Here is a 22,589-nt window from a genome sequence, read left to right on the forward strand (position 1 = left end):
GTGGTGGGGCTGGCATGCCCAGGGATGGCCATGCTTGCCTGTAGATGTGCCCTTCCTGGCTGCTCTCCAGGCAACAGCCCCACCAAGCCCTGGTATTAAGACTTGGGGTCACTCTGCTGAATCCAAACACTGAATCCTGGGCAGACCCTCAGCTTCACCCTTTCATCCACATTTTTCCAGAGCTTTCCTTCAGAAGCAGTTCCTGTCTTCACCTGCATTATGGTACAGACCCTTGGAGCATAACATGCTTCCCACCCCTGAATATTCCCTAAGCTTAGTAATTACAGTTCGTTAGTTAGAGTGTGCTTATGAATAGTTTATAAAAGGTTAATGGGGTACTAATAGTGATTTTTATAAATGGTTTAGAGTATTTAGGGTAGTGTCTTCAGGTTGTTTTAACCATTGAAAAGTCTTTTCTCCTCTTGAAGCACTGCCCCACTCACTTCATATGCATGCGATGTATTTATAACATCTCTTGATCCTCCATTACCCCTTTATAATATGCTCTTAATGTAAATTGAGACAGGGTTAACTGACTGATGGGCAAACAGTAGACCCACTATGAAAATACAACTGCTGTGAGAGGAAATCAGGAAATAATTTGACAGAATTACACCAAACAAACACTGCACAGCAGTTAAGTGGTGGCAGTGGAAAATACCTTCTGTAATTGAAATTTCAGGGGAAATTCACTTTTGCTGAATGTAATTACTGAAGCTGGAGTGCAGCCAGGAGCTTAAAAATTAACACTCTCCCCCCACTTGTATTGCCACGTGAGTGGATGTCTACATGGAAATAAATAGGCATTTGGACTTTGGGGTGAACCTCAAACTCAGCCCACTGAGGTCAATGGGATTGTACAAGTGATCTGGGGTTCTGCAGCATGTTTTTATAGCCCAAATAGCCCCTCAGGAAGGGGCAGCCTTGTGTCTTGGAGGGAAAGAGGCTCAGTGTGAAATAATGAATGGTCATTGGTAATGACCACACAAGTTCCGTGGGGAAGCTGTTACCCTGAAAATAACTACTGAGCTGCAGCTGCCTGTCGTTGAAGGCTACTGTATCTCTGAACTTCAAGCTTGGTGGGTACAAATCTCAAGTCAGTAGAGGTTTTGCCATCCTCCAGGCTTCCACGCAGCAGATGAACATAGCCTTCTCCTCTTCCCCTGCCCTTCGTCCTCACCTGGTCACCATCCCCACTAAATGCTCACTCTGTTTCTCCAAAATGGTAATTGGGAAAACATTTTTTCCCATAATTTGGGTTAGGAAGTTACTCTTTTTTTTTCTGATTTTCTTCACTCTCTTCTGTTTATGTATTAGCTGGAGGTACTTAAATCTTCATAAAAAATAAACAAAGTAAATAGCCTATATATTTGTTGAATTTGTTTCTAAGATTCTGAACACACAACAACCCACGCTGTAGGCAGAGTTCACTTTTTTCAGTGGTTTTAATTTTTGACCAAAAATTAAAATTTGGGAAATTTTATTTGAGAAACTATTCCATGACCCAACTACCCCAGCCACATGATGGGATCCTCTTCAGAAGCTTAACAAACACCATCTTTTGTCCCCATTAACTCCAGTTGTCATTAGTCTTTTGTGATATCTGGGAGACCTTCTCCAGTGGTGGGTCTGGCCTTGTTCAGGTCCACTCTCCTAGCCTTGCATTTTTGTGTTACCACTGCAATTGTCTCTTCTTCTTTCCTGGTACATGCCCACTGCTCTTCCCACTGTGTCCTTAAGTCAAACAAGCATTGCTCTTCCTGTCTGCTCCCTGAGCATAGGCTTTTCATCTCTATCTTCGTCATTCATAGTCACTGCTTCTTGCACCAGATTGAACCCAAACAAGCCTCAGCAGCACAGTCCTCTCTTCAACACTGAATCTTGCCTAAGACAGAGTCATTTGATAGGATGTGTGCCAGATTTTTATCACTACACTTATACACTTATTTCAGTGAAGTCAGGATTTTGCCGCGGGTTTTATTTTCGCCCATGTTTGTAAGTTACTTTTTTTAAAACAAGCTCTTGCTGTCAGTTTTTATTATTTGCATTGTGCTGTGGCTGAAGGCCCCGGGCACTGTGTGAACAAACTTTGAGTATGTCCAATCAAAATATACACACAGGCACAAAAATAGAGAGAAGGAGAGCAGAAGAAAACGATACTAAGGCCTAGTTTGTGTCTTGCTGATGGGGGAAGCAATTCTGTGGTGTCGGTGGGACCAGGACATGGGTGTCCTTGCAGCCTCACCATTGCTGTCTCCTCTGAGCTACCATGCACCTGAGCCTTTCCCCAAACATTCATTTCTCTCCTGACTACTTTCTCCTTTTTCCAGAGAGGGGGTAAAGCGTTTTAACAGTCCATGTGGAGATTTGTGTCCATTGGCTTTAGCAGAAGTTAAAATCTGTGGAGGAATGACCATTCTGCTGCCCTTTTTCCTCTTCCCCTGCCATCCCAGCCTCCTCCTTTCCTTGTCTCCATGCCTTTCTGAGGAGCTGCAATTCTTTGCAGTTTAAACAATTGTACATTCTCCCTGTTAGTCCCTGCTCTTCCCACCACTGCCTTCAAAGACAAAATACTTCTATCTAATGATCCTGAGTACTACCAGCTGATAGACAAAGATCCTCAGAGCTCGTAGTGGACAGTACCTCTTGTTCATGAAAGTACCACTGTGTCATCTTGTGAATGTAGTGAATGTCTAGGCAGACTGGGGGGGGGATTAAACTCAGTAATGGAATTTATAAGTGAGCGAAAAATAAAGAAAATCCATTATATTTCTGACACTTGTACATAGTCTACTTATCCATGGTGTATCACCCCATTTTAAATCCAGTTTGATAGAAAAAAGTCATTGTGTATTGATGGTGGAAGAAATAATTCTTTATCCCATTGTGTGTTCCATATTCTCAGGGTACTTTATGCAGACAAAACCAGTTCAAAATCTAGGATGAGAGTAGGGATTTGCAGTGATAAAAAACCTTGTCATTTGCCATAATCACTTTAGCCTTGGATTTTGGGGGAAGTTATTTCTGAACCAAATTTTTAGGCTAGATTGCATTCCCTGGAAACCTTTAAACTTCAGTGGAGTTTTTCTAAGGAGAGGCAGTCAGTCATAATGTGCTTTCCTTTTTCCCTGCAAAACCTTCCTGAGACTATTGGGAAATAATATTAAGAAGTAAATCTTGCTTTTGAGAAGTGTATTTATTTCAGTTAAAAGTAAAAGATCTGAATGATTGTGCCATATTTTTGCTGTGGCCCTGACCAAGCAATTAGATTCGTGCAGAAGGATTGCACTGAATCCAGTTGCAGGATCAGGGCCTCTCCATGTATATGACCATAAACCATTAAGCTGGCAACATTTTTTTGTCTTTAGAAAGGCTAGACTGCTATTTTGCATTAATTTAGGCCTTTCTGGGTTACCTTAACAGGTCAAAATTGTCTTAATTCCACAATCTTCCCACCTTAAAGCAGTGTGGCTCAGAAATTTATTAGACACAAATAAATATTTTCTTTTGCTCCATCAACAAAATATAGCTAATGAGGCATCTATAAGGATTATAAAAAATGCATCTAGATTGTGTTGGCATTAATATTTTATTTTGCTGTCAATATGCAACAAAAGATGTCATCCCAAATTCACAACATGATTCAGAACTATAAAAATTGATTCCTTGGTTACCCCAGATAATTTCATAGCAAAGAAAGGGACTAGTGGATTTTCTTGCAGGTAGCTGAAATTCCACTTTCATCCAAGTTCATCCAGTTGAATTTGTCTTTTCTAAAAGATGTTAAAAATCATGATGTCTCATGTCAGTAATGATAATGAAGGGGAAGATTGGCTTTAATGACATTAGAAGAGTCATTATGTTTAATTTATTGCTAATTAATGCTGCCAGCTTTCATATGCTTTGTCTAGCTGTCATGTGCTTGTTATGTGCCTTTTTTTTTTTTTCTAATGTGTGTACACATCCCTCCCCATTCATTCATTTTTATTCTGACGATTTACACAGCTTTCTCTCCTCTAGGTTTCCTCCACACATGGTCCCGCCACACCATAGTTTACATACAACTGGAATCCCTCATCCTGCCATAGTCACCCCAACAGTCAAACAGGAATCTTCCCAGAGCGACGTCGGCTCACTCCACAGCTCGTAAGTTGTTGCTTCCCTGGTCTTACTCTTAGGGCAGCCAAAGCATCACCTGTGCCTGCATGGCTTTTAAAAGGCTTGGACTTGCAGGAATGTTTTTTGCTGCAAAATACATATGTATTCTTAAGTTGCTTTTCCTCTTCTAATTGATTTGAACATGGGTTAACTACCGAAGTGTGTCAAAATAATGGTAATGGTCTGTCAGAGCCATTCTGTGACACAGTCAAGGAGTTACTGATTTCACCCATTTTAATAAGGAAGTGGAGTTTTCTTAAGACTCCATTGCTTCTTGACTGGTTTTCCTGTTACTCGGTACCCCATTTGAAGCTGTGAGATGCCAGATACACAACAAGAGACAATAAATCACAGCATATAAATGGCTTGTTCAAAGATCCAGACAGTGCTGGTATCAAGTTTAGACTTGAAGCAAGGAGAGCCTTGGTCTGCTTCTCTGCTCCTGCTGCTTGTGGTGCTTTGTGCCTTTCATTTCACAGGTGAAACAGAAAGATAGCACTTTGGTTCCCATTGATGATCAGGTGTAACTAATTCCCATGCCCTCATGCTCACAAGCCCTTCCCACAAACCCATTTTCCCGAGTGCCCATGTCCTTTCAAGCTTCTTCTGAGGGGCTGAGTGGGTACTTGGTGATAGTGTGTAAATGTGAGAGGTTTTCTTATAAGTTTTCTTAAAACTGTTCTCATACAGCAGCTAGGGTGAAGGTCCTGGAGAACCATCTGGTCCTCTTTCTTGATATCCATTTTCTGAAGATGAATGCTAGAGGGATTGAGGGGATTAATATAATAATAAACTCACTAGACTTCTCACCGTGAGGTTTATGTCTGTTGTATCTTTGCCCTTCAGAAAACATCAGGACTCCAAAAAAGAAGAAGAGAAAAAGAAGCCACACATAAAGAAACCTCTTAATGCATTTATGTTGTATATGAAGGAAATGAGAGCAAAAGTTGTAGCAGAATGCACATTGAAAGAGAGCGCAGCCATCAACCAGATCCTCGGTCGAAGGGTAGGTAGCAAGGGAGAACCACAAGCAGGATCTGAAACTTGGTAGGATTCACACTGCTTGCAGAGAAAGGGAGCTGCATCCTTCTGAATTTCTGTGTTTTCCAGTCCTTTTCATATAGGATAGGGAAGTAACTAAACCTAAAGGCCTTTTGGTTTTTGTTTTTACAGAGACTTTTTGTCAGTGGAGTCATTCACAAGGAAAGGTGTGTGGGGGGGGGGAGTTAATGAATAGCAGTGTTATTTCAGTGTTATTTCCATCACCTGGAAATGGAAAAATCTCAGATTTCTTATTTTGCTCTAGAAATGGGCTGAAAAGTAAATGAGGATGGAAAAAGCCTTTGGGAAGTACAGTACCAGTATCAGCACCTGTGAGAGCCAGGAGAAGAGAGGGGGTGCCAGTGGGGAAGGGAGGATGAGAAGACTTGCAGATCTGTAACAGATCTGGCTCACAACAAGTGATTCAGCTTCTGGACCCTCTCCCCTGCTCTTTGTTTTTGTTTAGTTTTCTTAATTCTTCTCTCATCAGGAGGGAAAGGAGCTGAGTGAACGTAAATTATAAATTGCAAGTCAGTTGAGTTTACTGGAATTATAATCTGGCATTATAAATAAAATATGAATGGCAGTGTGCCAGATCATCTGTTTTATATGTCTTTTTCAATTAAAATTAACTCTCTCTGTCTTTATATTTAAGTGATATACTCTGCTGCTAACGTGCTTGAAGAAAAAAACCACTTGTGCTTTTTTTTTTGTCTTTTTCTCTTTTTTCCACCTCAGTGGCACGCGTTATCCAGAGAAGAGCAAGCAAAATACTATGAACTAGCAAGAAAGGAACGACAGCTTCATATGCAGCTGTACCCAGGCTGGTCTGCACGGGATAACTATGTAGGTTCCTATGTAGGTGGAAATTTTTTTAGTAGTAGAGCTTGTATATGTGACCTGCTGAACTACGACCACACATTGCACACAAGCACTACTTGGAAAGCGTGCCTCAGGATCTCAATCTGGTAACAACCACGGACGCTTCCCTTTGCAATATTAAAACTATTGGGGATAATTCCCAGCCCTCTGCTTGGAAGAGGTATCCTGGCTGGGACTAGTTAAAGGTTAGAATTGGGGTACGACGGTAGAGCTCTGTGAAGAAACTCTTGGCTTCACATTTACCAGCATCTGAAAATGCTGTTTGGCTTGCTGGTCATTTTAAAATTTTGTTCTTTAAAACAAAATTAAAAATTCCCCCGGTGCGCCTCCCCTCCTTTCCACCCTAAAGATTAGTAATTAGTGTCTTGTGCTTATCTGTGTGAGAGTATAGTGGAAAGTGGAAGAATGACTTATCCTGGCTTCAGAGAAGCATGACTTGTTTGAAAGTCTTACTCTCAAGTGGGGTTAATTTAATTATTCCACGCTCTACTGTTGTATATTTAGATTGTTTCTCTTCTTCATTTCCCACCCTTCATTAAAAAAAAATATGTTTTGGAGTTTGTGATCAGTTCATGGATTGATTTCCCCCATCCACCTTTCAGAAAGCTTGTTTAGGAGCTAAAAGTAAAGTGGCAGATTTTTTTATCTATTAACAACATAAGGCTAGTGTTGCAAATACTTACCAGTAGTATATAACCCCTTCTTCCATGAAGGGTAAGAGGTGCATGTGGCATTAAGTGTTTGCAAGCTCATAAATTCTTGGCAGATTTGTGGATTGATGGGAGATCTAAACCCTCTTTAATAGGCTTATAGAAGCATCTTCATTATTTAAAAAAACCGAAAAAACCAAAAAAACCCTCACCTTTCAAGGTCTGTAATTCTAGAATGAACTGTGCTCCCTACCCACCAGGCAGACTTCCCTGCAGGGCTGGGGACCAGCCACTGCAAGATTGATATCAGTTATTTATAGCATTACACATTTTGGTTTTTTTGAAGACTGACTCTTCTGTCATCGTGATCATCATCATCACTGCCTATTTTACCATAAATATCCTATTTTGCTATTAATCATACAAACTGTGTCCTGTGTATGTGGCAATGTTTACCTCTGAGAATCTGTGCTTTTCTGTCTACGGATGGTTCAGACGCTGGTTCAGAGTCTGCACCAAAGCCCAGAGCAGCAGCAGGTCTCTATGTTCTTCCAACATTTCAGCAGTGGCAAATAGACATGCTCACTTACTCAGCAATATGTTCTTAAGGATATTTTCTGAAATGGTTCTGTTCTTTCTTGATCATCATTTCTTTCTGTTGAGCTCTGTCTTTCTCCCTCCTTTGATTGCCATTGCAGGTGTAGCCATGCTTGCTCCTCAGAGAAGACCTGGTTGAGCCTGATGAGGCACTGCTCCTGCTTAAACACATTTTCCCTTTCTTTCTGGTATAGTCTGGCCCAAGACTCTCAGCCCATAGGTTTGAGGTAGTTCCTCATCACTGTGCAGTATCATCTTCTTGGGTGTTCAAAAGGGAGTAGAGGCTCGACTGAGGTTTCAGCAATGCTCATTCTTCTCAGTGACTGTGCCACTGACAGATGGGCATGTACAAAGCCTTCAGTGTTTAGGACCTTTTACTTTTGTCCTCACCGTGTGATCACTGAGAAACCCTTTCTTCTTGAGCTAAAAAGGACAGGATGAGAAAGCTGGCACTTTCCCAGCGGCTTGATGCTGTACCCCCAAGTGACCTTCAGGGGGAACCTTCCTGCCTGAGAAGAGCACAGTACCTTTCCATCACAGGACTGCATCAGCCACGGGATTTATTTCTCCTCTCCTGGTCCATTCAGAGCTCTCTGAGTTCCCCTCCTCCCTTGGCATTTCATGAGGTCTCAAGCCCTTCACTCACCTAAAAGTGGAGCACATTTGGGCTGCCTGAAATGGTTAAATTGTCAGACACCTCACATCAGGCACCAGGAAGCAGCCAGCTATAGCCCAAGTCTTCAGAAACAGGAGCAGCTCTTTCAAGAAATGCAGCTTTCAGCCTGCTCTTAAGAGAGGAAGATACAGGGGACCTCTCACAGTTTGTCGGTGTCACAAGGCACATTTGCTCTTTTTGAGATGTAATATAAGATGTTAAGCAGCACCGAGTGCTGGATTCAGAAGTATTCAAGGGTGTAGACATCTCAGCTGATGCTTGTCTAGAAAACTAGTACCAAAAGACTCTGCAGTCCTGTCAAAACTCATGTTGGTTTGGCTCTGTAGAGGGAGTTGCCAAAAGGGTTAGCAAATATTTACATCCACCTTCACAACGTAAGAATTTATATAGTATGATGATGGAAAATGATCCAGACCATCTGCCCAAGTCTTAGGAAAACAATCAGAGGAAAAGGCAAAATGGTGTCTTCTGAAGAGCCTTAAAAACTGCTACCATTGTTCTTTTCTTAAGCTCTTGTATTAATTTAGCTAGGTAATCAAATATCTTCTTGTAGCACAGAAATTGAACAAGGATGCCGGGTGTTTCTTCTCCCTAATTCATTTGAAGAGGGTGTAAAAGAAATTGGTGGGACCTCTGACAATTTTTTGTTATGAACAGTTTTCGAAGTTCATGTTGAAAAGGAACCTGGACCCTGCCTGACATTGTTTTATGTCATTTTTAAGAGATTTTTTTTTCCATCCATTTTTAACAGATTGCTTAATCCCTTAAAGGGGTTATGGTACTTTAATACCTGTCTTGAAGAGTTTCTAAACAGCAGGTGACTCCTCACCTCTGTTCTGATTGGGCATTGTTTGAAGAAGTTTTAAGGTCTCAAATTGGAATAGCCCTTGAACTGCCAAATGTGCTGCAAAAATTGAGCAGTTTTGCCAGAAAACTGAGTCTGTTAATTATTCAAGTGGCCTCCTTGAGGTTAAATAAAAATCAGGTTTATGGTCCTGAGGCAATTGACTGGTTGGTGGCACATGGTTGTAACCCTGGCAAAAATTCACTGACAGAAAATAACTGTCCACCGAGATCAATATTGATGGAGCAGTCTGAGCCTCTTGTATCTTTATGTGATATATGAACTTCAAGATATACCGTGTTTTCCCTGGTTTTATTCTCAGGGAGCTTTAGGAGCAGTGCTTGTCTATCTTGTCTGCCTGCCATGTTGGACTGGTGGCTGCTGTAGCAATTAACTTAGAGCAACAAATTTCTGTATCCCCTGAAGTGACCTCAGAGGTGTCAGAGCATCCAGCCCACAGGATTACGTGCACAACGTTTAAAAATCCTTTAAAACTGACGTTGCACACAGCTTTTTCCCTTTACCAGAAGGTTCTCGTGAACAAGACTGTGCTTGTCACAGCCTGGGCAGCAGGGTGGCAGCTTACAACCCTGAGCAAGCAAGGAGGAATGAGTACATAAGCCCTGTGCCAGAAAGGCAGCTTTTGGGGTGGAAAAATATGACATCAACATATTCAGAATCCATCAACAAGTCAAAATCCAGCATTCATGCTTAGGAGATTTTTTTTAACCAATGCATTCCAGGGAACATATCCCAAAATGCTGTAGTGGATGTGCCAAGCTGAAGCCCAGTACTGTCCAGCTGGGAGTCAGAACAACCTACTGAGAAAGATATCCACCATGTGGGAGAACCTCTTGGCTTCCTCACAGATCCATCCAGCCCTTTAAAAGTGCTGTGAGATTCCTTCTTCCAAGAGATGTTTGTTTCTTTTAACCACAAAGTACTGCTGACCTGGTGTATTTTTACCAGCTTCTCTTAATACTACATCTTCTGAAGCAGGGATCTCTGTGCTGTTCACAGGAGACATTGCTTGCACAAAAGTCATTGCTTTAAGCTTCTGGGAAGCTGTGAAAATGAAATTACTTTGTCCCCTTGCAAGTGGTCTTTTTGAGATGCTCTCCAAACCCTGTAGCTCAGTGTTAGGAAAATTTTCTTAGAAATCAGCTTTTTTCTTTTGAGCCATGCTTTTTGTAGCTCTTCTCTTGGAAAAGCTTTTTGGGGTTTTTTTGGGTTTTTACAGAAGTCAGGCTTCTGGTCATGTCCTCTCCCAGGCTGATGGAGGGAAAAGGAGAAAGGGTCTTTCTCCAGGCAGAAACTGTCACAAATTGCATCATCTTGTGGGAGGGCACTTGGGAAAGGGATGCAGACAGCAAAATATTCCTGGTGATTTTTTCTTGTGATAAAGCAAAATGTGGGAAGGGTCTTAGTTGTACCTGGATTTTTTTTTTTCTCCTCCTGACTTTGCTTTCTAAGTTGGCAGTTGCTTATAAACCGGCAGGTTCAGGTTTGCTCATTCCTGTGACTTCCTCATCTGCTTTACCAATTGGTGAGCAGTGGTGAGGCACTTCCACTTTCAGTCTCCATTGCCACCCTTTCCTTCCCCACCCCACAGAAACGTGACCAGGAATGATTTTTTTTAAAGCAGGAGCATACAACTGTCAAAATTTCTGTCGTGCTGATAATGTTATCTCAAAACAAACATCTTGCAAGTCATTCTGCCCCCTCCCCAGCTGCTTATGGCATTGGTGGGTGTTAGCATTGGTGGTAATGATGCTGGGGGGGGGGATGTTGCACCGAGGCTGCCCAGAAAGGCACAGGGTGGGCAGGCAGGGCCATCCCTGGGGCACATGCATCCCCTTGCCACCCACTCCCCACCCTTCCACCCCCTCCCTCCTGAGCTTTCCTGCACCATGAGCAAGCAGGCACCGCACTTCAGTGTCCTCCCTGGTGAGCTTCTCACCGTGGCCGCAGCCCCGTCGCTGTCTTGCAAGGAGACACGTTCTGGTTTTCTTTTTAATCCCTCTCATTTGTGTATGTTTCCTGCAGGGAAAGAAGAAGAAGAGGAAAAGGGATAAGCAGCCAGGAGAGACCAATGGTAAGTAAAAATGAGTCTAAATCACTTGCTTAGTGGAAGTTTGGCAATCCTGGTGTGACACTCTTAGGTGAGGGGGAGGTGGGTACGAAACTCCTGGCCTCACGGGCAGCCAGCCCCTATACTAGACAGCATTTTTTTGTTCTGTTATAGGGTTTGGGATTTTTTTTTGTTTTGTTTTGTTTTGTTGTTGTTTATTTTTTTTTAATGCACTCTATATATTTATGCATTATTGCCCTTCTAAAACTAGTAACCAAGCCATTGCATGTAAGAATCTCTTGTGACGTTAGCTGGATTTGTACGTAATTATTGCAAAGCCTTTAACTGCAGAGCCGTAGTTATAATGCCTATGCCATCATTTTTAAAGTTTTCTGCTTATTTTGAGCATCTGTGTGTGCGTGTACGTACGTATGTGTTTGGTATTAATTTGGGCTGTACCTGTATGTTCTGATGCATGCCTTACAGTGGTAAATCGCACCCATTTTAAATTAAGGAGGTTTGCCATTCTATATAGAAGAAATTAGAAATACTGCATAGGCAATCTCATAGTCGATTTTGAAGAAGCCCTGACTTAGTTTTTTTGAAGCCTTTGTATAATTTGTTCTTTTTTTTCAGAACACAGCGAATGTTTCCTAAATCCTTGCCTTTCACTTCCTCCGATTACAGGTGCTAACGTCATTTTGAGTCATTTAAAATAGTTTATAAACTGCTTTTTAATTTTTTTTTTTCTGCCATTATAGATTTTAACATTGAACACTTATGACATTAAGAAAAAATACCATCCACACGTTTTGATAGTGTTTATTATCTATATAACTTTATATCTATTATATGTTTGATAGTATTTTCTAATTTTGTTTTTCGTTTTTGTAACAATTGCTATTAAAACAGTAATACAGTAAAAATAACACAAGAGTTGTACTAACTGTGCAAATTGAATATGCAGTATTTCTTTAAAGAGACTGATAAAGAATGGAAGCAAGTCAGTAATGAACCTCCTTAATCTAATGGCATTTTTCATGGCTCCCACTAAGTCTTCTCACATTAGCATGCATATGCATTTTTCAGTTATTATTTTAGTTTTGGATTTTATTTATTTGTTTATTTATTTATTCTCCTTGCTGCTCAAGCCTGTGCATTGCAATTCACTAGCTCTACTAACTCAGCACCTTGCCATGCTTTACATTTTATTTTCTGGCTGATAATAACATACTCATTCCACAATCTGCTTATTCTTATCCATTCCTTTAAATACAAATTAATAAAAACAAATAAATTGAATGTTATTCCAAAAGCTGCATTATCCCAGGAGATATAATTTCTTTTTTTTTTTGTTGTTGTTGTTTTGTTTTTCTTTTTCCTCTTATTTTGTATCTGAGTTGAAGAAAAAGCATGTTCAGGATCTAATTTCCATACTCAGCTCCTTTTCTTCCTTTCCCCCCACCCTCAAAAAAAGAATAAAAAAACCCAGCCCAAATAAATCTTGCCTGAAACATCCTGCTAGACCAGCCACAATGACTTTCCTCTACCTGCTCTTTTAAAAGGGAAAGAAACAGTCCTTTATAAAGGGATACTGCAGCTTTAATTGCAACAGCTAATCTCAAGAGTTGAATAAAAATGTGATTATCACTTTTTTTTTTTAACTTTTAAATCAAAAGTCAATATTTTGCAATTAATAACGAGGACATTGATTTTTATTCCCTTTTTTATTTTTATTTTTTCCTTATTTTTATCTTTCTCTTTTTTTCTCCCCCTTTCTCTCTTCCTCTCTCTCTCTCTCTCTCTCTCTCCCCCTCTCCCCTTTTCTTTTCTTCCCCTCTCCCTTTTCTGCTCGCTTTTCTTGAACTCATTCAGACCTGAGCGCTCCTAAGAAATGCCGAGCGCGCTTTGGCCTTGATCAACAGAATAACTGGTGCGGCCCCTGCAGGTGTGTATAGTTTTCCCAGACTCGCTATGGCTGATTTGCAGCTGGTTTATTTGGTACTTTCCCCTTTTTTTTCCTGCCTTGTTGCTTTGTAGCTCTGTGTTGTGATCTGGAAGACACAAGGGAGTGGGACACTGCTATGAGTTATCGTCTCTCTGAAAGGGTTTTGCTTTACTTTTTTTTTTTCTGTTGTTGTTGGGTTTGTTTTTTTGGTTTTTTTCTTTTTTTTTTTTTTGCCTTCTTCTTTGCTGCTGCTAGCCAAAAACCCACTGTAAAACAGCATCAGCCTTAAGCCCCTCTGATCCGTGGCTCAACCACGCTCCCTCCACCCAAGGAAGGTTGTTCCCAAAGCCCTTGGTAACACAGCGTTGAGTGCGGTACTGACACCGGACAGACGCACGGCCGTGTGGAAGAGGCTTTTTTTGTTTTGTTTTGTTTTGTTTTCTTTTGGCTCACTGTGAAAGTCCTGTTTTCTTTCCTGCCCGTGGTACGTGGGGAGATTACCAAATAAAACTAAGGTGATTGAAAGCTAAACGTAGCTGTAGCTAAGATGACGCAGTCCAAATGAGCTCTATCCACCATTGTGTTGTATTTTTTGTGTTTACCTTATGCTAACAGATGCAAATACTCCAAAGAAGTGTCGGGCATTGTTCGGGCTTGACCGACAGAGTTTATGGTGCAAACCATGCAGGTATAATACTACCCATTAGGCCTTTGGGGAAATAAAAGCAATCTGTCCTCTTAGTGCATTTGTGTGATTTTATTTTTTTAATCTTTTTTCCCCACTCCCCACCTTTCTCTCTCCCACAGCATCAATTGCTAATAATCTTTGATCTTCGGAATTTCTTGCTAATTTAATGCCATTTTCTCTCTTTCTTTACCAATAACCTCTCCCTGGTGGTAGAACTGGGAACAAGAAAACTTCAAGTCCTTGAAGCTGGCAGGTTTTTTACCTTTTTGATTATTTTTTTCCAGATTGTCAGCAAAATGGACATTTCTATTTTGTCTTTCATTTGGGTCTATGTCTGCTGCCTCCAAAGGCTTTTTAAAAAGGTTCTGAGACCTGCAGCACTAGTGTTTTTGTCACGATCAGAGATGTAAAAGCCAGTGTTTACAGCTTATGTTGTACTAATTTTTTGGGGTGTTGTCTGCAAAATTAAATAGCTACCTGTAGGCTTCTATGCCTCGGTAAGATTTATGTAGATACCAGTTTTTTAAATTATCTGATGTCAGGGTTTTTTTCTGATTCTGGAAGTACATTTTTTTCCTAAATTTCATCCTAACAAGTGAGCTGTAAATGCCTGAGCTTTAGAAAAAACTAATTACAACTTTAGAAGGACAGTTTCCAGCATTAAAAGGAGATGAAAGACATCAGAGAGCCCAAATTTCAACAGCCCATGTTCTACTGGAGTTTAATTCCATGTATAACTCAGTACGTACTTCTTTCTTGGTGGAGGGATACCGAGTAGTTCTTTTCTCATTCCTTTTTCCTTATATGATCGCATTTGGTTAAATTTGTTGTTTCTTTGTTCTGATACAAGCAGTCTTTGAATTTGGAATATTATGATGGTAGGTATTTCAAACCCAAACCACACTCTGTGTGTAGTGATTCCTCTCCCACATTTTTCCCCTCTTACTCATGCCAGTCCCATGTGCTCCATCTCATTTAGAATGTAGATCAGATGTTCATCGTATTTTGTGTATGCACGCAGTCTTGTTTGTGCTTAGTGTGGAGGATAACAGGGCTCGAGGGTGGTGGTGTGTGTCAAAAAAATAGCTAAGGCACCATGAGTGTCTTCAGCAGATTGCATATTGTCCCATTTGAGGCATGCCAGTACCGGGTGTTGGGGGCTTAAATAACAGAACCAGTACTTAAGGTGAACAAGCTCTGAAAGCAGTGATTGCTTGGAGGAAGAAGAATTCAGTCCCCAGGAGCTGGGTAGCCACTTGATGGTGTCAGGAGGCTCAAGTCTCGTGCTAGCCAAAGACCTGACTGCTGTGTTTAATTAGGCTTTGTTCTGTGGTTAGTTAGCTACATGCTATCAGCAGATATTTGCGTGTAGTCTAGAGATAGAGTATTTGAAGCACGTCAGGCTCTGGATGCCAAGTACCAGAACTCGGGGCAAATCATGTTTGTGTTGCTTGATCTCTCCCTGGCTGCTTAAGTAAACAGCATACTTTTAAAACTACATTTTATCAGAAAGGGGACTTTTGATTTGATCTGTACAGTGCTTAGGTTACGTGTGAAGCATAAATCCTCTCCTAACTCATGCCAGGTTTTGGTCAGAAATCTTTGCAGCTCACCCAAGAGAACTTTTTTTGAGATCAGTTTTGGGCAGTGTAGTACCTTTCAGTGGTACAGCCGATAGCTTGAGACTTACTGATATAGTAACAGATGCCTTTTTTTTTTCCTTTTCTTTAACTTTTAAATGTTTTCAATGCATGGAGGCTTTGTAATCCCTAGGTAGAGTTTAGAGCATTTCTCTCCTAGTTCTGGTCCTAACCATTGTAACATTGTGTTTCCTAGCATGGTAACTTTTTATAGTGCATCTTAGGTGGGTGCTAAAGGTGTGGAGTTTGCTACTGCAATAGAATCTGAGACACCTTTGGTCACAGCAACTGAATAAACCCTTGTCTGTGGCTTTCAGTCGTGGCTATTGCAGCATTACGGGTTTCCTGACGCTTGTCCTGGAGTTGGTTTCAAGGGCAGCTCAAGCACAGTCAGGTCTGTTGATGTTTGCTGGACCAATGTAGCAGTTAACACTTTCAGAGCAACACACAGTGAATAATCCTCACTAGTGCTTCTGAGGGAGGGGTATGTAATGTTTTTGTTCCCACTTTAGGAGAGCAAAACTTGAGGCACAGAGAGTTCCTTGGAAGTTTATTTATTCACCTTCACCAGAGACTGACAACACCTGGTGTTGTTCTGGTAACATTTGTCTTGTGGGGTTTGGGGTTTTACCATCTTTACATTCTGTCCCACCTCACCCTGACAAATACACGACCACAGATAACACATGGTGGGAATGGCACAAGCTGGAGCAGTGCCTCCCCCTTGAGCCATCACAATTTAAGTAAATGGCTTTTCAGATTAAAAGTGGTCACACTATTGAAGTGTTTAATATACAGCTGAAGCAGAAGAAGCAATCTGCTTCCTTAATCCTAGCCAAAGGAAAATTACTTCAGGTGGCAAAAGTCAGTTTAGGTTTAAAAAAGTTGTTAACTCCACTGAGTCAGAAAGTCAGTTGGATTTGGTTTAAGCCTTCTTTGCTATGGGAACTCTTCCTTTCAGGCCACAGACCTTAAATAGCATTAAAAAAATAACTTTGAAATTTTGGCATACTTGATTCAAACTGCTCCCAGTGAAATAATTAACTGTCTTGTAGGTTCAGAGCAATCCAGTTGAATGGCTTCTGGACCACTATCAATGAGGCCACCAGAGCTTTGGTCTCTGCTTGCAAACTATTATAATTTGGGGATAGGGGGAGCCTTTCCACACAGGTGTTACCAGTGAGCACTGTTCTGCTCTTCAACTGGAGCTGTACAGAAGGTCCAAACATGATTTGTGGCCCTGGTAGTGATGCACAGCTGGAGATAGGGATTGTTGAGACAGAGGAGAGGAAATGGGACAAAGAGCAGAAGAACTGCCCTTAGCCTAGAGCCAGGGGTTCCTGCATCCTTTGTTGATGGTAGAAGAATTAACAGGTTCTGTTTTGAGCCCACCAAATTAATTTTTTTCTGTCTTTTAACGTTGCTCTAATAAAGCATGGTTTACAGCCTTCACTTGCTGTCTTCTATCTCTCTTTCTTTCTTTCATTTTAACATTTAAGTTGCATGGTTGTCTTTAGTTTTTAGCATGTATTGATCTGCAGGCTAACGTGGTTAAAACTCTTAGCCCTAACCCCTGAACTTGCCATGTGGAACGTGGAGCAGAGCCTGAGTCTCTGGAGGAAGGGATGTCACAGCACTGGTCCCTCGCTAAGGCTGGTAGAAAGATGAGGTGCCAGGGTTGCTGTTCCCTTCCTGGCTGTGGGAGATGATGTATTTTAACTCCAGGATCAAGCTGATTAGATCTCCCTTGCAGTCAAGAAACATCTAGTGCCATCACCTGGGCAGCACTTCTTGGTTTAACTCAAGTCAAATGCAGGTGCCATACATAGGGGAGAACATTGATGGCCAGCAGTGGAGCTGGGGCACCTATGCAAGTAGGGAATGTCCCTCAGCAACACTCAGCTGCTGTGCCACACTCAGGCACTTCCTCTGATGAAGCTGCTGAGCTAGGGTGAGGTATGCACTGGAGAGGAGGAACAACCTACTCCTTTATGTTGGTGGTTTTATGCAGCTTAGCTGAGTGTCCAAAGGTCTTGTGGCAAAGCTGCTCTAGACCAACGTTGTCATACACCTCAGGCTGTGCAACAGCAGTTCAGCACTCCCCATGGAAAGTGTGCTTGTGAATAGCAGGGCTGGAGAGCCATCATTATTGGGGTCAAGGTTGCCACTGAACATCATTCTGCCAGATGCTGTGGTTGTTTGCCTCATTATTTCTGTCCTGCTGCTAGAATTGTCTTGCATATACTTGGCAAGAGAGATGCTGTGAAACTGTCATCTGTTTTCATTGCTCCTTTACATTGCTAAGTGGACAGAGAGAGGAGAAAAGATCTCTGTTGGGTCACTTATTTATTTTAAGATGAGCGGCTCTTGCGAGACTCTCATATTCCCTGGTGTGAAGTAAGCTCCATGTTGCTCCTCACCTTTGTACCTGTCGTCGTGCTCTTCACCTACTGAAATTGGATCCCACTCTGGAGTTACTTGGATGGCCTCTTAGAGGAAAATGCCCCAAAATGCAGATGAGCAGCTTCCTACATCTACTCCTCTCCCTTAAAACAAAAAGTAAACTTGAGTCAATTTAAAGCCACAACCTGCAGGCCATACAACCAGTTATTCTCGTTATTTTGGATCATGCTCTCTTTATCCTGTTCTTTTCCTGTTTTTTCTTCTGTTTGCTTTGTCTGTTCATTTTGTTTTTATTTCCCCTCTCTCTCATTCCCTCTATTGTATATACCTCTGTCTGACTGTGACCTTTCTGGAGTTGGTGTGGTTCTTAACCAAGGAGAAAGCAATGGGCAGTAGTGTGGTGCAGTCATCCTTGCCTCCCAAGGGCAGCGCATCGTAAGACACGAGAGGTGATGCAGGTGTAGAGGTAGCCCCGATGAGTTGGACAGCATTATGGGACATCTTGAGATGCCATCAACTATCCAGAGCCTTTATTTCATAAGGATTAAATTACTTTGTTTTATTTTGTTTTCTGGAGGAAAGTTGAGTTTGTGGGTTAGCACAGTGGGCTCCAACAACATCTTACCTATTTTCTAATTATTAAAACAGGGGAGGATGTGACCTGAAGGTGAGGGGGGATAAAGAGACAATTGGTTGAACCCTTTCCAAATCTGTTAGCTGAAGGGAGGTTCCCAAGCAGGCTCGGTGCCAAGGACACCCCACCAGACCCCCAGGATGGTGCAGAGCCCAGAGTAGCCAACTGACAACTCTTTGCTTTAGATGACTGTCTCCACCGGCGTCTGTGCCCTTTATTCACAGACAACTCTCTCCCTCTTTCTAGGAGAAAAAAAAAGTGCGTTCGCTACATACAAGGTGAAGGCAGCTGCGTCAGCCCACCCTCTTCAGATGGAAGCTTACTAGACTCTCCTCCGTCCTCCCCCGCCATGCTCTCCTCCCCCTCCAGAGACTCAAAACCACAGACTGAACAAACGCAACCCCTCTCGCTCTCATTGAAGCCTGACCCGCTGGCACACCTGGTCATGATGCCGCCGCCATCCTCGCTCGTCCTCGCCGAGAGCGCTGCGAGCAAGCCCGGCGCCCTGCCTGCCGCCAGCTGCCCCAACGGGGCCCTGGACCACCCGCCGGCCGCCCTCCCGCCGGCCGCATCCCTCGCACAGCCCTCCACGTCCTCCTTGCATTCCCACAGCTCGCTGGCAGGGACACAGCCCCAGCCGCTCTCCCTCGTAACTAAGTCCTTAGAATAGCTTTAGCCTCGTTAGCCCCTTCCGTTTCCTTCGGGGGGATTGAATTCTGTTGGGATTTGGGGTTGGGTTTTTGTTGTTGGTTTTCGGTTGTTGTTCTTTTTTTTTTTTTTTTTTTTTCTTTAATTTTTTTTTTTTTTCCTCCTCCTCGTCGTCCGCTGTTCGTCGTTTCTCGGTTTCGTTTTTAATTCGTGCCACGTGGCTACATTAGTTGATGTTTTATCGAGTTCATTGGTCAATATTTGACCCATTCTTATTTCAATTTCTCCTTTTGAAATATGTAGATGAGAAAAGCCTCATGATTCTGCCAAAATTTTTATCAACAGCTGTTTAAAGTCTTTGTAGCGTTTAAAAAATATATATATATACATAATTGTTATGTAGTTCCAATAGCTTAGTTTTAAAGACTGATTTTAAAAATTAAAAAAAAAAAAAAAAAAAAAAAAAAAAGAAAAAAAAAGAAGCAATTTTGAAGCAGCCCTTGCCGGAGGCATTGGTTCTTTATTATTTGTATTAAATACGAGCTTGCGAACCAATCATTTTACATCTGGTTTTTAAACCTTTAAGGGCACAATGAATGCAGTGCCGCTACTACTTCTTTTTTTTTTTTTTTTTCTTCCTTGTGTGAAACAACCTTTATTGTGATGTTACTTGTTATTGTTTAAATGTACAGAAACAAAGGGTTAAAAAAAAATGTGTTAATATACCTTGTTCCATGGTGTTGTTCTTTTTGGGGGAGGGAACGCTACTCAACAATTAAAAGTATCACAACGCTATTGGACCAGTAGTATTTATTGCTTTAGAAATTGCTTGTTGTATCTGTATGTTGTCCCTTTTTAAATGTTTTTTTCCCTCTTATTTTTTTTTCTTCTTGAAACATTGTATAAAGGTTTTTTTTCCCCTTAGTGTAAGCATCTTATATATAACAACTCATTTGTACAAGGTTTTTAAGTTTATATATAAATGTGTATATATATATTTTTTCCGGGATTTTTGTTTTTGATTTCCTTTCATGATTTTTTTTTTTTTTTTTTTTTTTTTTTTTTTCTGTATGAAACACAGTTGCCACCAAATGGACATTCACAAATGCATTTTTTCAAGGATCAGTAGTATAAAAAAACCTAATTGCTTTAAAAGCCATTACACACAAAAAGACTTGAAAATTTAGCAAGGGAATTTTTAGCAATGCTGTTTGAAAAATAGCAAGGTCCAAGTGTCTCCTGTTCTGAACTGCAGCTGAATCCCCTGCGACATTAGGACTGTAGGCTGTGTGCAAAATTTTTATGTGCCAAAATTCTCAGTGACTTTTAACTTTCTCCCAACAACTTTATTATTTTTTTTTTTAATGCTGTAATTTTTTTGTTCATCATGTTTTGCTGTGATGTTACATAGGTAGATATGTATGTAGTTTTAATGTCACCTATAACAGACGTGTTTGGTAGCAGATTGTCCGGAAAGCATTTAAAATGAAGAGGTATAAACCCTTAAGGGCCAAATTCTGTATATTAGATTATTCATAAAAGGAAAATCAGACTGCCACTTTTATGTACACTTACTACATACAGGTAGGTAGCAAACTTAAAAAAAAAAAAATCCTAGGCATGTTGATGTTGCAAAAAACGCTGTATAAAGCTGAAAAATTGTTCATCTGTTCATTCAGTGCCATTGTAGTTGACATGAAGCGATTGTAAAACTGTCTCAGATTTTTCTCTGGTTTATTAAGATGCTAACTATAACATTTTTTGTGAATACTTTGAATGTTTCCTAACAGTTGTGATGTTACTGTTCCGTTTTATGCTCTTATTCCGATTTTCATTTTTAATGGTTTGGAAGCCATTTTTTGTAATGAATAAATGTTCATGCTGTACAGTATCTGTAGCATGCAGTTCTGGATTAATAAAAGCAACTTAGTATGTGCAGAGAATGACTTGTCAACTCATTTATGCGTTGACTGCAGTTTACTCTGGCCAAAAAGTTGTACAGTTGGAAAAAAAAAAAGTTGTACAGTGGAAAACTTCCTTGATATTTTTTTTTTTTTGTGTGTGTGTGTGCAAATTGTGGCAACTTGCAGCCAGCTTCAGTGGTGAATAATCCTCTCTTTCCTTTGGGTTCTCATGCTGCTAAATCTGTTTTGCACCAGCCAGCTTTGGTGTGAATAGCAGTGGCTGAAAATCCTTTTTATTTACAGCAAATGGCACCTGATTTGCCAAAAGGTGAATAGCAGGTGGGATAAGGTAGTGCTGTCCCTCCATGTAAAGTGCCCCTGACTGGGGGACAGGAGCCCAGGATGGATGATACCTTTAATTTGAAAACACTTTTGTTCAGCATTTGATCCCATAGTTCAGGACTGATGCAGTATAAGGGTCACACAGGAGAGTTTAAGTAGCTCTTTTTTTTTTTTTTTTTTCTCCTTATTGTTTTAAATGCAATGATGCCTTGTACCACAGCCTGCTCTCAGTGCTGAGCATGCATCATCCACCAAAAGCAGCAGTACCCACAGATACTGCAGGATGGGAATGAACTTAAATGCAAGAATTGCAATTAAATTTCTGATTTTTCTGGGTTGCTGGGTTTATTTTTGGTTTTGTTGTGGTTTTTTTTAACTGAGTAGGAATCTAAGTTTTGTAAATTCAAGGAATTTCTCAGAAGTGGATGTCACTGTAGGCCCAGTATTCTTGGAAAATCTCAGCCATAGTAATTTCTACAGTGGCACTCAAGGGCAACCCAATGCAAAAGGTCTCAGAATAGGCTTGTTCGTGCCATCTTGCCACTCTTTTGCTGAGGTAATGCACTTCTCTTTGGTCAGTCTTGACTTCAGGAAGGGTAAGTGTTTTTCCTTGTATGGGAAAAGAATTGATTTTCTTCAGAGACCTGGGAACAGGGCCGTTTTGGGACACTCAGCCCTGATTCTGAGACCATGCTCTCCCTTGCTGTGGGGTCTTATAAAACCATCACTGGATGCAAGTTGTTGTCTGTTGGCTGCAGAAGGAATTTTCTCTGTAGAGCAGCCAGGAGGTATTGGGTGAAGTAGTAAATAATGTTTAAAACAAAATATATAGTACTTTAAATTGCTAACACTTTTTTTTTTTTTTACCAACTGGTTTACATGCCATAACCCTTTTTGTTTCAAATGCATTATTAAAGGGTAATATACATAGGTATTACTTAATATTTCCTGTTAGAAGGCTTAAGTCATGATGAATTTTTTCCAGGCTCCATTTATCTCCCATGATCCAAGGCCTGATGCTCTTCCTGTTGTGGTCTGCCACAACACAGCCCGAGGTGAGTGGAACCTGTCCCCTTGTCACCTACAATAGGTGTGTGGGCAGCACGAGTGGGGCAAGACTGCAGTGGGGAAGAGGAGGATGCTGCAGCAAAGCCTTTGTTGGAGATGCCAAAACTTGCTGCTGTTAGCAAGCCAGCAAATTGAATACGATGCTCAAATTACTTACCTGCTATTTAAAGTTTCTAGGGTATTTTTTTTTTTCTCCTAAATGTTTTCACTCTTGCTAGAGCATGGCCATCCATCAGCCAGCCACATGGGCTTCATCTCTGCTGGGGATAACTGCTCTCCTCTCATGTAAAACATAGTGCTCCAGGGAGATCTCTGAGTGCCATGACTCAAAGGAGACACCATCAAGGTAGGATTCATATATTCAGCGAAACAGCGTGTTCTTTTCTTGCTGCTTT

General features: G+C 41.1%; 1 protein-coding gene across 18 annotated transcripts in view; it reads left to right on the forward strand.

Moving 5' to 3' along the window:
• Nucleotides 1-20,823, forward strand: part of TCF7L2 (transcription factor 7 like 2) — a 179,656-nt gene extending 158,833 nt beyond the window's left edge. For 3 of the 18 annotated variants that reach the window (XM_071749405.1, XM_071749404.1, XM_071749403.1), the window contains 7 exons: nucleotides 4,006-4,146; nucleotides 5,005-5,164; nucleotides 5,938-6,045; nucleotides 10,895-10,943; nucleotides 11,556-11,606; nucleotides 12,795-12,867; nucleotides 18,479-20,823. In XM_071749405.1, coding sequence (XP_071605506.1) covers nucleotides 4,006-4,146; nucleotides 5,005-5,164; nucleotides 5,938-6,045; nucleotides 10,895-10,943; nucleotides 11,556-11,606; nucleotides 12,795-12,867; nucleotides 18,479-18,902 — 1,006 coding nt within the window. In that variant the 3' untranslated portion in view covers nucleotides 18,903-20,823. Of the gene's footprint in view, nucleotides 1-4,005; nucleotides 4,147-5,004; nucleotides 5,165-5,937; nucleotides 6,046-10,894; nucleotides 10,948-11,555; nucleotides 11,607-12,794; nucleotides 12,868-13,482; nucleotides 13,557-18,478 lie in introns of those variants that run through there. The other 15 variants (XM_071749407.1, XM_071749406.1, XM_071749419.1 and 12 more) reach the window with 12 other exon arrangements.
• Nucleotides 20,824-22,589: the final 1,766 nt, after the last annotated feature.

The sequence above is a fragment of the Heliangelus exortis genome, chromosome 7, assembly GCF_036169615.1.
Source record: "Heliangelus exortis chromosome 7, bHelExo1.hap1, whole genome shotgun sequence".
NCBI lineage: Eukaryota > Metazoa > Chordata > Aves > Apodiformes > Trochilidae > Heliangelus > Heliangelus exortis.